This window comes from Humulus lupulus, chromosome 8 (genome assembly GCF_963169125.1).
Source record: "Humulus lupulus chromosome 8, drHumLupu1.1, whole genome shotgun sequence".
In the NCBI taxonomy this organism is placed as follows: domain Eukaryota; kingdom Viridiplantae; phylum Streptophyta; class Magnoliopsida; order Rosales; family Cannabaceae; genus Humulus; species Humulus lupulus.
In genome coordinates, this window is record NC_084800.1 from 182,392,947 (window position 1) to 182,408,879 (window position 15,933).

Sequence of the window (15,933 nt, forward strand, 5' to 3'; positions counted from 1 at the left end):
GCAAGTAGCCAACATAGTAGGGATGACTACTAAGTGGGTTGACTATTTTATGCTTTTGCTTGTCTTAAGTAATTAGTAAGCTTAGCAAAAATCTCACATGGTAGCTAGACTTAGTAAGCTTCCCAGACGCTAGTCTGGTTCGCCTTGTTCATTAATAACCTCATTCAACCACATATTGTTGTGTGTTGCAATCTTGTTGGCTGACTTTGCTCATGAAATAACAAAGTGCTGCAAAATTGCTAAGGGCGTGTCAACGTGAGAATTTCACTTTAATACTTGTACAAGTATATATTATGTACGATGTTAAAAATCATTGACGCCCTTTTCAAGATCATTAGGAACAACATTTTAATGTTTTCTTATCATTGTTTATTGCTATGAATTTCTAACAAATACAATACAAGGGAATTGGAATTGTTCTTAAGCAAACATTAAGCAGCATGCAGTTTATTGACATCAGTACTCCAAAAGGAGCATGGGACAATCTTTTATAACTACTTCATTTACAACATGTACATCATCCAAAACAAGGTTGACTACAAGTTCCAAGTAAAATTTTCACTTACGTGAAAAATGTAGAGGCATGTTCCATTGAAAGGTAGACTTCCCTTCCATGGAGCTTGAAGTACTGGGGGCCAATCAATGAAATTATCAATATCATTCACTCCTTCCATGGAGCTCTTCCAAGGAGCTTGAAGTACCGGGGGCCTATTAATGAGATCATCAATATCATTCACTCACATTCCCAATTTAATAAAGCTATACAAATATGCAGAAAAAAGTTTCCAACTCCATCTCATCAAAAGAAACTCGCAAAACATCCATCAGATGTAGATTAGTATCTAAATAGCCATAAACAACAAGAAACAAGTAAACTGTTTAACTAATTTATGTGTATCCGACCTAAAGAAGCTATCTAAACAAATCAAGTACATTAACATTTTTCAAAGTCTCCAACTAATAATTCTAAGAGTTCCATCTACTTTCTCTGTTTCTTTGTTTGATACATCCAAGTGACAACTTTTAAGTTACATGCCTTCCCTCAGTGATGGGGAAAAGAAAAAAAAAGAACAAGAAAGAAGACAGAATAGATAAACAAGTCACATACCTCTTTTGTAATGCAGTTATTCCATGCCAAAACTAAATTGTTTGAATTGTCTCCCTGTGTGGTCTAAAATTCAAATCCTTTCGGCTCTCGCTGAAGATGGCATCATTAGGTACTGTGGTAAACTACAAACCAAATACAAACAGAATACTAGGATCGACCAATGGCAATTGTCAGTACTATTATAATCCAAAATCATCTTCTAAGAGGATTTCGTAGATGTCCGTCCTCAGATTCAATTCCTTATCTCGCATAACTTCTTGAAGATCTGAAAGTTCTTTTGTGGACAGAATCAAATTCAGTTTGACAAAACCATCCATCCAAAGCTTTTTGGACCTGAGAAACAAAACGATATACTTTTCATCTGGAAATAGTCATTTAGGAAATAGAAAGACAATAATATATAAATTTATTCAAGTTCTCAAAGAAGTCTACAAAAGGACTTTAGAATTGACAAATGTGACATTTTTTAATGCCGGAAAAAAGTATGATTGTAACATTATTGAAAATAAAATGCACCATTAAAAAAATTGAAAAAGAAAAATTATAGGAAATGAATTCTATATCTAGGTACAGGGTATAGAGGTTCTTACACTCAGAACCAAACCATAAAACATTCTTCCATCCAAAAAACATGAAAGTAACATAAATAAGCCATGTCTTTTTCCAAAATACACAGCATTATAACCTCGTCATAAGCTCTTACCACGGACAGGCATGTATTGCCCGAAAAAAAATCCTCCTTGCTGCAGAAGGATCACATGTTATGTTAACCTCGTAGGCAATGTAAGACCGCCATAGCAAAACTGAGCGACGAAGTGTATCATTTCCCAATGCTCTCTCAAACAATCCACGAACCCTATGCTGGGAGCCACCTCTAGTTATCTCAAATGACAATGCAAAAATCCAGATAATCACAGATTGTTTCCTGCAAATATAAGCAGTAAAGCTTTTACATTGTCCATAAAGCAAGCAGACTCAAGGTCGGGAACTAATAAATATGCGGATGTAATGCAGTGAATCCTATATATAATTTTCTGTCCTTCAAGAACAAGTGCATAACTAAGAAAACAATGAAGAAGCACAAAAATGATAGTCATACCTTTATGTAAATGGACTATTAAATAGAATTGCAAGAAAAAAGTATTATAATAGATCCCACGCCTAGGCCACAAGAGAGAATAATAAACAAACTATACAATAAGCATGAAAGTTAGAAGAATCGTGCATTAAAACAAATAATGCAATATATATATATTAAAGACAAAAACATGCATTATGATATCCTAAGTGGGAAATCTAGAATGCTAAAATGCACCACCACCTTTCATATGTAATGCGATAAATCTTATATAATGATCAGACATTGGTCCTTCATGAACAATTGCATGATGAAGTCTACAACCAACAAATATAGGAAAGAAAACAATCGAACCTATTTAAAAAAATCCTTATTACAAAAAATGTCATTTTTATTTTAAGGAGAAAAACAACCAAAAACAAGAAGGGGCATATCAACATTTAAAACTGATGAAGCAGCAAAGGGAAAACCTTCCAAATATACTGCAGCTTTAACGCTATTTTCTAAAGAAATGAGCTGCGGCATTAGTAGCCCTAGGAGCAAAATGGAAACGACCTTTTCGACAGCCTAAGATTGTTCATACTGCAAGAAAAGAAAAGTAAAGGGACCAACTCGTACGATACATTATGCCTACACCAAGAGAGTTAAAAAAACAATATAAAATTCTTGCATTAAAAAGTTATTATTGCAAGTAAATACACTTGAAATAAACATCAGGCTTTATAATGAACAGAGACACAAATGTAAAAGACCAAAATGCACCACCACCTTCTCAAAAGTGTATATGCTGAATGGGAGCCATGACACAATTGCACGTGCACCTACACATAAAGTTCTATAAACAAAAGGAAAAAGGATAAAAACTCACTTTTGATTGAACTCATCAAACATCCTCCGTAATTTATTCGGTGTTGTGTATAGGTTCCCAATATGCACTAAAGCACTACAAAGTTCAGGATTGGAAGGAAATATTTGCAGCCCCTCACAGATGAACTCCCAACATTTTGAAGGGCTTAATTGATCCAGATGTCGCTGAAGCATCTTCACATAAAACTTGAACAAGAATTCAATTTGATAAGTATGGCTCCTCCTTTCTGTAGGTTTATATAAACAGTCCTGTCAGACTAAAGCATGTTTTGGAACTTGTTTCTTGCATCTACATGGCATTTATGTAATATACATGAATTACATTCCTAAAGTGTGGGAAACTCAAATTCGTAGTTTATATTAAGATTCTATATGTGTATGATATAACCACATACTACAGTAATCAATTTCCAAGCTCTAAAAATTAGGAATGTGTACAAAGAAAATTGGGAAGTAATTAAAGATGATTTGATGGCAGTTTTTCAGGGGTTTCATAGAGATGGAGTAGTTCACGGAGTAACCAATAAAACCTATATATGTCTTATCCAAAGAAGTTCAACTCTTGCAAGGTTACAAACTACAAGCCAAAAAGTTTAGTGACAAGCTTATACAAGATTATCGCTAAAGTCCTATGTCCCAAGATTGAAGAGAGTTCTTGATGAAACAATTTTGGAAACACAAGGGGCATTTGCAGTTGGGAGACAGATATTAGATGTTATTTAGTGCCTAACGAAGTTGTAGGAGAATACAGAAGCTCTAGAAGAAAAGGTGTTGTGTTCAAGACCGACTTTGAAAAGGCATACGACTATGTGGATTGGAATTTTTTGGATTTTGTTCTACAAAAGAAGGGCGTTGTTGAGGTTTGGAGGAAATGGATAGGCGGTTGTCTCAAATCAACATCATTTTTGGATTTTATAAATAGTAGACCGAGGGGAAAATTTAAAGGGTCTAAAGGGTTAAGACAAGGCGACCCTCTATCACTTTTTGTGTTTACTATAGTGGTGGATGTGTTGGGGAGATTAATGGACAAAGCCAGAAACCAATCATTGATTCGAGGCTTTACAATATGAAAATAAAGAGTTGAACTGTCCCATCTTCAATTTGCAAACGATACTCTTTTTCTTCGTGAAGCCCAAGAGAAATACATTCTCAATGTAATGCAAATTTTGAGAGTGTTTAGCGCATTTTCTTGATTGAGAATCAATATGAATAATAATGTAGACGAGGCGTGGGTACAACATATAGCTGCTAAGTAGGTTGTGTGGTGGGTTTGTGGCCTTTGAAATACTTGGGAATGCCTCTTGGAGATAATCCAAGAAAGGTAAATTTTTGGGAACCTGTTTTGGCCGTGGTCTCAAAAAGGTTAGATGGGTGGGAAAAGGCTTATCTTTCTAGAGGGGGAAGGCTTACCCTTATTCAATGAGTTCTAGCCGAGGGATGGAGATCATTTGGTAGCTTGGGAAGTGGTGTGTAGACTGAAATGTAAAAGAGGGCTTTGGATGGGCAATCTATGGGAAAGAAACAAGTCACTCTTAATGAAGTGGTTATGGAGATTCCCCAATGAGCAAAATTCCTTATGGTGTAAGGTCATCAAAAGTAATTACGGGCTGAAAGAAGTAAATGGAAATCAAATAAAGGTGAAAGGAAGACTGCTTGTTGTCCTTGGAAAAGTATAGCCTCTTTGTATGATGGTTTTTGGAAATGGTGAATTATAAAGTAGGGAGTGGCCAAAATACTCGATTTTGGGAGGATGCTTGGTTAGGAAATAGGTCACTCAAAGAAGTATTTCCAGGCTTAGCAAGGCTATTTGGGCAGCCGATTACTTTTGAGAGTCGCAAGCTCAATGAGACCAGGCGCGCTATACTATCCAGAGAAGGAGATGACAATAATATTCCATTGCCTAAGGTCTTGGCATCATTACCTACCTACTGGAAGCACATCATTACCAGAGTGATTCTTTGACAAAGCTTGCATACTGTTGGGCATTTAGGAATAAATTCTTGTCCTTCACTTTGAGGATAAGGTGAAACTTGAGGCCGTAGATATTAATAGGAATCCACTAAAAGGTAGAGAATTGATAGAAGGTTGATAGTAAAGGGATAAATTGGTATTGTAATCAGTGGATGAGTTGGTCTATTGATATTGTTAGTTAGGAGTGAATGGGGGAAGGGGAATTTGTTATTTTGTATTGAGCTACTGCTCACTAAGAGAGAACTACGCTCTCAAAACTTAGTATATGGGTATGCAATGCTTCTTGCAATTAGCGGCTATAGTCATTGTTCTTTTACAAGTGTAGCATTTAAGTCCCAAATCTTTATTTTGGCTGGCAAAAGTCTCTAACGTTACATAATTAGTGTACATTTTTCCTAAACCGTTATCTGTCCGTTTAAGTAGGGACTAAACATAAATGTTAAGGATTATTGCCGCCAAAAAAGAAAAGATCATGAATTTAAATGCTTCAATTTTGAAAGAACGGTGACTTTAGCCATCAATTACCCCATAATTATTATTTTCTTTTCAAGAAGATCAAATACTCTATATAATTAACATGTAAAAAAAATTATTTCTTAGATTTTTAAAGGGCTAATGACTACCCTAGACAAGTTGTGCTTCTACTACTGTATAATCTCATATTAATTTTTTTTTAATTACAAAATTAAGACTATTTTTTTTTATATTACATCATATATCAGTTTCTCTATTTTTTTTCTTTACTTCATTTAAATATTATATCTTTAAACATTTTTATTAATTAAAATAATATAAAAAAATAAATTTGGAGAGAGAAAGAAAATTGGATAAATGTTTCAAGAAAAATGTTTAAAAGAGCACTAAAAAATTTATAAATGTAGATCCTTTATATTAATAATTTTATTCTCTACATATATAGATTTTTGGAGCTCTTTAAAAAATTTATTTTTTTAAAAAAATTATTCAATTTTCTTTCTTCCTCTCTCCAAATTTATTAGATTTTATTATTTTTATTTATTCTTTTCTATTATTTTAATTAATAAAAATATTTGAATGATGTAAAGAAAAATAGAAAAAGTGAAATATTGTAAAAAAAATATTTTGTATTAATTTTGTAATTAAAAAAAATTAACATCAGGTTATACAGTGGTAGAACCACAACTTGTCTAGGGTAGTCAATAACCCCTTAAAAAATCTTAAAAAATAAATTTTTTAATATGTTCATTATAGATATTTGAAAAAAAAAATTATAAGAAAATTAGCAACTAAAGTCTCATTCTTTCAAAATTGAAGCATTTAAGTCCCGATCTTTTCTTTTTTGGCGTCAATAGTCCCTAACATTTTAACGAACATATAAGAGTTTGGGGAAAATGTGCACCAATTGTGTAACGTTAGGGACTTTTGTCAACAAAATAAAAGATAAGGGACTTAAATGCTATAATTGTAAAAGAACAGGGACTTTAGCCGCTAATTACCCTTACTTTTTTAATAGAAATTTGTTTGTTGCATCTCTAGTGCGTAACAGAGTATGATCAATATTATATAGATAGATGCACAATTTACCAGCTTAACCAACTTGATGGAGGATCAGATTTTTGGAAAATTATTAAAACAAAACAAAATCAAAGACTGTTTGATGCAACTGTAATGTAGGAGTGAAGCAATGACAAAAAATTTCTGATCCTGAATATTCTAGGCTATGAAAAGATGATCAATATTATATAGATAGATGCACAATTTACCAGCTTAACCAACTTGATGGAGGATCAGATTTTTGGTCAATTATTAAAACAAAACAAAATCAAAGACTGTTTGATGCAACTGTAATGTAGGAGTGAAGCAATGACAAAAAATTTCTGATCCTGAATATTCTAGGCTATGAAAAGCTCTAGTCTACATTGTCCCACACAGCTGTGTTTTTCACTCATTTCAAACTCCTACAAGGATGAGTTTGGAAGGACAATATAAATCATTTATGTATAAAAAATACATATATTGAGTACATACATCATTGGATAGTAGAATATTCCAGGAGGAAAAAAAAATACATATATCGTGGGATAAATGTTGAAGATCTTGACCAGAACAATATAAGAAAACATTATATATAATATAAACTATCTCACGAAATTTATCGGCATTTTAACAAGTATTTTCAAATGCAAAGGAAAGATGCATACCTGGAAGCACCATTGCAAAAGCCTGATCCAAAACTTCAATACCTGCTCTCCAACCAGAAGTTAATTCTTCAAACAACGCTGCTGAGCATAAAAGAGAAATAGATTGATCATCTATAGCACCAAGCACCCATGCCGATTTCACTGTTCTTATTTTCTCTTTGAAGCCTTGGTGTGCTCTCAGCAATTGCACACTTGACGATTGACCTTTAAATGGACCATAAGTTTCACTGCTACCTAAACAGGAAAGTATATGTACTGCTCGAAATGATGATTCATAACTATTATTGGCAAGCTCTGTCTCCACATACCAGAAGTATATAAGGGGTTTATTAAACTGTAATTCCTGCTTGATTGGTTACATTCAAGAAATGCATAAGAAACTTACAGAAGAAAAAGATTGAACTGAAAATTTAATGAGTATAAATCTTATTCCAGCACAATAAAGAGGCCTAAGAGGGCTATTGTTGTGAACTGTGAATTACGAGCATTAAAACTAATTTTTTCTTTCAATGCATTGCTATGAAAATAAAACTTTTTTTAATAATTCAGGGTCGTTGATTCTATAAATAGAAGGAATATGTGGATAGTGGCAGTAGTCATAGAACAACAAGAATAAGAATACGCACCAAATTCCAACTATTTTCTTTTATATTAGAATTCCTTTAAGCATATTTTTTGAAGGTACTAAAATCTTTTAAAGTGTATCACATGGTATCCATTCACGTACTAATCATATGCAGTGGAAATGACAAATGCCATTCATTTTTAATATAATTTTACACTTCCAAAAACATTCAATTGTTATACATCCTCAACATTCACTATGAATATTGTCTTAAGAATAAACTAGGAACCAAATTGAAAGTAGATTCAAGGAATCCCGTATTATAAATTACCTGAAACCAAATTTAAGTCCCAAAACAATAGACCGAATTAAATGAATACCACAAGCCCTTTTTTTAGACCAAACTCTTTCTTAGCTGGTACTAACATCATGATAAACCCCCAGTCAATTTTGTTTATACTAGGAAGCCACGTGACACCTAGCATAGGATGTATTATGTATTTTAACTGCAAATTGTTTTATTTCTCTAGCTGTGTTTCCTGTAAGGGCTGCTTAATTTAATTCTATTTTTAGTCCTAGGTGGCATTAGCACTTAACCAATCGACTTGTATATATAGAGGGTGTCTTTCATTTTGTAAGGTATGTAGAGAGAGATTGAAACTTGAGTTACTGAGGAGAGAACGGCCCTCTCGAATTGGTTGTAATAGGAGAGACAAGCCTCTCGAATGCTAGCTATTTCTGTGTACCATTTTCATCATTCAATAAAGATTTTCTGGAGGTTATTCATCACTGCTTGGCCTAACTATCTATGCTAAGAAAAGTCTATCACATCATCTAAGCATTAAACTAGATTTTAAAATTTATTATGTCACCAAGTACTATGAAATGCATCAATCAACATGTGAGCATCACAAATTAGTGAAGATAATATAAACTAAATTTACTATGTACCACATAGTATCAAGATGTCAATCTACCAGAGAACAAACACTTGTGATCTTATAGAAATAAAAGTTCTGGTATTGGTCAGCAGCAGATTGGAACATTCTTTGCAAACAACATTTAAGCAATTAAAATCAATATCATATGCAAGACATCTTAAAGAAGGTATATAAATCTTACCAAAGGGAGTCCTTCAATAGACGACAATGCCATATCAAATACTCTTCTGGCATGATCAATGTTACCATAAAAAGCTTCTCTTCGTGCATAAACTCCACATAATAATACATCCTACAGACACAAAGTACATAAATCAACATTTTCAGAAAAACTTTCAAGCAAACACAGCTAGGGCTAAAAACTAAGGAATGAGAAGAAACACAACCAAAAAGAATTGCATTAATACACCCCGTGTTCTTGGTAGTTTAATAATCAGAAAAGCTGAAATGTAGCTCTAAACCAAGTGGCCTAAACAACCTCTTGTAAGCTACTAAGCTGAACCATTCTAATGATCCCACTCAGAAAACAAGCTACTTATTAATTCTTACACAAGAATTACATTCTGCACTTCTAACATTTGTAGAGATTAATGCCCCATTCAAAAAATTGGAATTGTTGTTCAAGTAGTGATGATTCACATCCTTAATAAAAGGGAGAGATAGAAGGAGAGGATGTTATCCTTACAACTAGATACCATAAGTAATTACAAAGTCAAAAGTAGCAGCAACTACCTGCCGATCATTTTTTAAAAGACGTTTTGCCATTGCTCGGCATGGGGTAACTGAAGAACTATCAGAATTCATTTTTGTGACATATAGCTCTTCGGTAACTAAAGCTGCCTCCTCTACAATGTAATTACGCGGAAAAGCAGTTAAGCAAAGTAGGGTAACATTACGGAGAAATTTCATCATGCCAGTCCTCCTAGTAATGTCATCGGAACTTCCCAAAAGAGATTCCAAACTAGAATTACCGATACTGTTTTCAAGTTTGCTTGAATTGTCGACCTTTCCCAAAGTCTGTAATAAAGATTCTGATAATTCTTCCAGGCTAAGGGTGCTCTCAATCCAACTTAAATCATTTGTGCAAATCCTGTTGATGAAAGAAGAGACGGTTCTCTCAAAACACATGTATTTGGCAAATCGAGATCAATTTTGCAAGTGCTAACACTAAATATACTGAACAACCTAAGAAGTTAACCACTAGACCCAGAATATTGTATTTTATATATGTACATTATTAACTAGACACTAGAAATTTTAGTATGGTCTTAATGGTTAAAAAGGAATATAAGAGTTTTTTAGGATGACATGGTTACATCTTTCAAATCCTCAATCTGAAAGATGTCTGAAGAAATGGAGATCCCATGAATGATCTATTTAAAACAAAGACGCTAGAACATTACGAGCAGCAAATTTGAAAAGAGCTGGAAACTATTGTACAGTATGACTTTTATATGTAGAAGTTACAAGTCAATACAAGAGTGCTAATTGTTATTATGTTTCTATCTCATGAGACAATAATAATATTGATGTTAAGTGTATTAAATAGCTAATTAGCTACAGTTCTAATTTCAAATTTTGCTGTTTTCTCTAGAATGGTCTTTGAATTAAAAATTTACTTGATTCTCATTTGATTAGTTTCTTGTTTCTAGCCTAAGAATAGCTATTTAAATAACTATTGTCTAGGTTGCAGTCAGTTCGCGCACTTCAATTGTTACTATCGCTTTCATATCGAAACACAGTATGCTGCAGCTAGAGTTAAATTCGGTTGAAACGGATTCTTACCAATGAGATATTTTACCACCAAAAAAATTGATCAACTGGAGCAAAAGTGACAAGCGGGCCTCAAATGAGCTCAAAGAAAAGAGGAACTCATTGACGTCTTCATACATTATTACTCTCACAAGTTGCTCATCTGCTTCTGCATTTGCTGTATCATCAGCTCGCAGGGCTGCAACTGTAACAGTCAAATTCAGCTTACGTCCTTTAATGTCATGCATCAAGTAGATACATGTCGAATGAAAGAAGATATATATACATACATATATATATACATATATAATGAAATTTTGAACTACATAAACTAAGTACAAAACTAGAAAGAAATAGAAGATAGATAAAGTTATAAAAAGGTTGGGGTGGAATTTGGCAAAATAAAATAACAGCTACATGACACAAGAAGAGAAAAGTATGAAGGCGGAGGGAATAAAAACCTCCAAATTTTGTGCGTAGAGGCATCCATTGATCACTATCTCTTGAAAGCTCTTCTTTTGACCATCTGGTCCAAGTTGAGACGTCCTTAACTTCATCACTAGATGCAACATCAATGTCAATGCCTAGCTTCTTTAACAAAACTTCAGTATCATCTTCCAGCTTTGTGTCTTCATCTTCTAATTCCGATTGAAGTTCCTCACCTACAATATCATCTTTGGCCACACTGTCCGAATTTCCACCAGAAATCTTATTTTTGGCAAATGGTTCTGACCAACCTGTCCAACCACCTTCTTCCTCCACATCAGTTGAAGCCTCTTCTTTGAGAACCCTTTGTCTATTTTCTTCCTCTTTCTCCAACCATGTTGACCAACCAAAGGCACCATCTTCTCCTACTCTTGCACCATCACTATCCCAAAAGTGCTGAAAGAGTCTCTGTTTACTCTGCTCCGTAAGAAGTAAAGAAGGACAAAACAAACTATATTCAATTTCAGCCTGAAATAAAGCAGTGGCCAACTCTTGATAACCGGCTTGCCACTCAAACCTGCAAAGGCTGAGAAATATATCCACAAGACCAAGTTCTAATTGAACTTGAGCAGAATCCAGGGAAAAAGATTTAGCTGCATGATAAACCTGCATCAAAGGGACAGCATACAGCAACAAAGGTATTACTCGGAATGTTTATAATTAACATTATGATTGAAGATTTATGTTATACAAGTACTAATTTACATATAAAAAAAATAACTGATCCTACACAGACTGCCTAATTAATCACACCAAACAAGGAAACAACTAGCTGGAAATGCACAAAATCTGCCAACAATTATGTTTCTGTGCCTCTTGAGTGTTTATTAAAACAGGAAATCAGCAAAAGAAGAGGGTAAGATTCCTCCAAATAAAATTCACAAAAGAGCAACAGCTGAAAAAACTACATGGACATTGAAGCCTTCCAACAAATAACAACAATCAACGGAGAAGAAAATATTTAATACTCAACGGACAAGCCCTAAACCCTACATCTAGATGTAATTACTTAAAAAGAAAAAGAGGAACTATAGCATGTAATGCAATACACTAGAGTTGTACACCAAAATATAGACAAGATTATGATAAATAAATATACAAATGTATAGACACAAACACAAGTTTGTGTAGGTATTAATAACCCTAATCCTATACACAAAACTGTCAAGAAAACTAGGCTCCGCTGTACATAAACATCTATAATAGTTATTGAGAGTATTGCATTTCTTTAGGAGTATGCAGTAGAAAAATACATAGGAGTTATTAAATTCCAAATGAACTTGAGAACCTGCTTAGAGTGTCTACTGCATGCAGCAGAGAGAGCTTGTATTGCGTTTGAGTACATCTTTCTCATCTCTGAGACCTTGAAACTAGAGAACTCCCCTTGAAACAATCCCAAGAACTCTTTCCAAAGCTTATAATTTCCTGAATTCTCCACAAGTATCTTCTCAAACCTACCAATTAATACATCAATGCTATCTCTGCTCCGATAAGCCTTAAGAAGACACAGCAGTAGTTGTTCATTATCTGGGTTAAGCTCAACTGCCTTCTCCAATATGCTTATCTTCTTTTCAAGAGTCTGTAAGCGAGCACCTTTCTGGGATTGCATAGCAGCCACTTTATCTTGGAACTCTGAAAATTCTAACCACGCTTTTTCATCATGGGGTCGCTCCCTAGTCATTTTGTTGAACTCCCTAGTCTTACGTAGGAATTCATCTTCCCACGATTCTTCAGTAGTTTGAAGAGCAACATCTGATAAAGGAATGAAATCACCATCCGCAACCGTTTCTGGGAAACTTTCGGTTTTGGGAACAACAATGCGAAGACGTTTTAAGCTCTTCTGAGACTCCACGGCCATATATTTTGTAGACCAATAACGACCACTAGACCTTAATTTGTTGTCCAACGCATCCACATCCAATGCAGAACGCATTCGATTCCATCCTCGAAAATCAAGTCCAGACAAGCCTAGAAGAGCATAAGGCTTGTAGCGAGCAACATCCATTCTATACATCATCACAAGGCCCAAGTAAAATATCAAAACATGTAAGACAGTGAATCAATTGCACTGATTTCACTCGTAAACACATGAATGGATATGAAACAGAAAATGAGAATGAAAAAAATTGGTTCAGCCATCGTTGCTTAAGTTTCATGCTCATTTCAGCATAAAGGATTCGTAGGTACCTGTAAAGAGAGCCGAAGACCAAATTGTCAGGGTCGCCTTTAGAATCGAAGAAATAGGGTTTGGAATTGGAGGGCTTGGGGTCGGAGCTACTCCATGGCCGGACTTTGGACCTCCTTAAACTCCCGATTTCGTCCAACTCAGGGGACCGTCGCTTCTTCCTCTTCTTCTTCTTCTTCTTCTTACTCTTATTCTTCTCGTCGACTCTATCCAAATCTTCGTCATCGGAGTCCAGCGTTTGATATACACGCGCGGGAGCGGGAACAGGGGCAGGAGCAGGGTCGTCATCTTCTTCAGACAATGATTCTAAATGAGATGAAACGGCGTCTTTGACGAGGGAAAGGTCGGCTGTGAAGCTGGAATTGCAGAGCCAGTGAGGTTGAGATGGAGTGGAATCTGAGACTTGGGAGAGAAGAGGGAAAAGTGAGGTTTTGGGTTCGTCTTTCTCTTCCATTTTCGCCAACGCCCAAACTTATTTGAATTTTCGGGTATATGTAACACAAAATTTAATGGTTTCTTATTTCAAACAAACAGAAATGTACACTTTGAAATTTTTTATTTATTTTTCGTTGTTAAAGGGAAATTTGACTTTTTATGCTATGGGGTTGTAATTCTCAAAAAAAAATTAATGCTAATTCATTTTAGGATACCAAAAATACCCCTCATATTTTGAACCTCCCACTTGTCTCGTCAGCTTTCCCTCTCTCTCTTTCTCTCGGTACACTTCCTCCCCCACCGAGACCCTGCCCCCCACCGACGTCGATCCTCCGACTCCCCGCACGACAACTGCCGTCATCGACTACCCGAGACCGCCCACCGAGACCGACGTCGATTCTCCAACTCCCTCGTCGATTCCCCGAGACCCCGCACGGCGACCGCGTCGATTCCCCGAGACCTCCCTCCTCCGCCTCAACAGTCCCTAACCCACTAAGGCAAAGTTTAAGGTCGACCTCCCTTGTTGTATTCAAATGTGCATATGGTGTGTATATATATGATTATATGTATATTTTTTTTAAATTTTTTGTGTGAATGTTGTGACTTTTTTCGTTTATTGCATAGTTTACGAATTTTTTTGAGCATATTGATCTGCTTTGTTTGAGTATTTTGGAATGGGTATTGTTATCCCCATTTCTGCATGGGCTCGGGGCCTTCGTCCAGGCCCATTGTCAGGGGCCAAGTAAGCATGCGGGCCCGGCCCAAGGCCTCTTGGTACGGAGAGTGTCCAAGGGGAGGGATATGGACCGGGGATGCATGTCTGGGCCCATTAGAGGGGTCCGGCGTGTCCCTCTGGGTCCGTCCTCCGGGACGATAGTCCGGGCGATGTTCAGAGCGTTCGGACCCCCGCAGCTTGCGCGTCCAGGTCCCGGACCCTGATACGATCCGGGCCTGTGGTAAACGAAGCGGGACAAAGGTAAACGGACCCGGATCATCTTCCCCCCGGTTGAAGGGGTCAAGCGTCCAGGACCCTGAAGCCGCCTCACTCCGCGTGGGCGTTGTCCCCACTTTTCACCTGCAGAAAAGGCCACCTCGGGATTGCACGCCGTTGTTTCAGGTCTGCGCTGTCAAGTACTCTGACTGATCTTGTCTCCTGAATCTGCCTCGTAACTCGAAGTGTCCAGACCAAAAGCACCGTTTTGTCGGGCAACATGTAGCTCTAAGGTCAACCTGTTGGGCCTTACCTGGTTTGGAATTCATGTATTTTGTACTTTTTGTATTGGGCCTCCACTAGAAAGGCCATGAATATCCCTATCTCTGATGGGCCCGGGTCGTACCCAGCCCAGACCCAGTGTTCCTATAAGCTTATAAATATAAGCTACAGAACATTGAAAAAGGGGTCTCTCTTCACAAAAGAATACAGTAACTCTGTCAGAATATAGAGGGAAACTCCATTGTAAAAGGTTCTTCGAGCTCTAACAATACAGACTCATGGACTAAGGCTAGTTAACGCCCCAACCACGTAAAAACCCTGTGTTAATCTTCCGCTTTCATTATACTTATCATATAGATAATAGATATTAATATAGTTGCCGAAAATCTCGGTTAACAGGTATGTTGAAAGACGACTGTGAGTTTTTGCCTGGTTTTTTTTATGTTGCTCGATGGTTTGATGGGGGTTTTGATGTTATTCGATGGGGGGGTCGATGAGCATCGTTGAGTAGGCATTTAGGGGGTTCAATGCATACTCGATGGGTACTCGATAGGGGCTCGATGCATACTCGATTGGGTTCGATAGGTTTGTGCTTCTGTGATTTGATATATGCTCGAACATGGTTCGATGCATGCTCGATGGTCATTCGATGCATGCTCGATTAGGTTCGATAGGGTAGGCCCATTATGGGTTTCAGGTTTAAACCTAAGAAATTAGATGCATGCTCGATGGGGGCTCGATGCATGCTCAATGGAGTGGGTTTTATTTTGGGTTCGATGGTGGTTCGATGCAGGCTCTAAGGTTGTTCAATAGGGGTTCGATGGGTACTCGATAGGGGTTCGATGGGCGTTCAATGCATGCTCGATGGTCATTCGATGCATGCTCGATTGGGTTCGATAGGGTAGGCCCATTATGGGTTCCAGGTTTAAACCTAAGAAATTAGATGCATGCTCGATGGGGGTTTGATGCATGCTCGATGGATTGGGTTTTATGTTGGATTCGATGGTTGTTCGATGCATGCTTCGATGGGTACTCGATAGGGGTTCGATGGGTGTTTGATAGGGGTTTGATGGTTGCATGTATGTTTATTGATGGATTTTTCACGCGACTTTGTTTAACTGTATTATTTTTATCTTTATTTTTTGCAAATGC

General features: G+C 36.5%; 1 protein-coding gene across 4 annotated transcripts; it reads right to left on the reverse strand.

Annotated features, from left to right (window-relative positions):
• Positions 1 to 330: 330 nt before the first annotated feature.
• LOC133798764 (uncharacterized) lies at positions 331 to 13,623 on the reverse strand. Of its 4 annotated transcripts, none has more exons than XM_062237238.1 (11): positions 13,136 to 13,621; positions 12,237 to 12,954; positions 10,924 to 11,554; positions 10,496 to 10,661; positions 9,443 to 9,800; positions 8,892 to 9,002; positions 7,205 to 7,547; positions 3,055 to 3,280; positions 1,812 to 2,033; positions 1,109 to 1,441; positions 331 to 708 (listed from the first exon to the last, which is right to left on the reverse strand). In XM_062237238.1, the coding sequence occupies exons 1-10, from the start codon at positions 13,585 to 13,587 to the stop codon at positions 1,288 to 1,290; spliced, it is 3,381 nt and encodes a 1,126-aa protein (XP_062093222.1). In that variant the 5' UTR covers positions 13,588 to 13,621; the 3' UTR covers positions 331 to 708; positions 1,109 to 1,287. The 4 variants fall into 4 exon arrangements, with proteins under 4 accessions (XP_062093222.1, XP_062093221.1, XP_062093225.1 ...); XM_062237237.1 differs by having other exon boundaries at positions 10,496 to 10,667; XM_062237241.1 differs by lacking the exons at positions 331 to 708; positions 1,109 to 1,441 and adding an exon at positions 2,657 to 2,768 and having other exon boundaries at positions 1,943 to 2,033; positions 10,496 to 10,667; positions 13,136 to 13,623.
• Between the last annotated feature and the right edge of the window lie 2,310 nt (positions 13,624 to 15,933).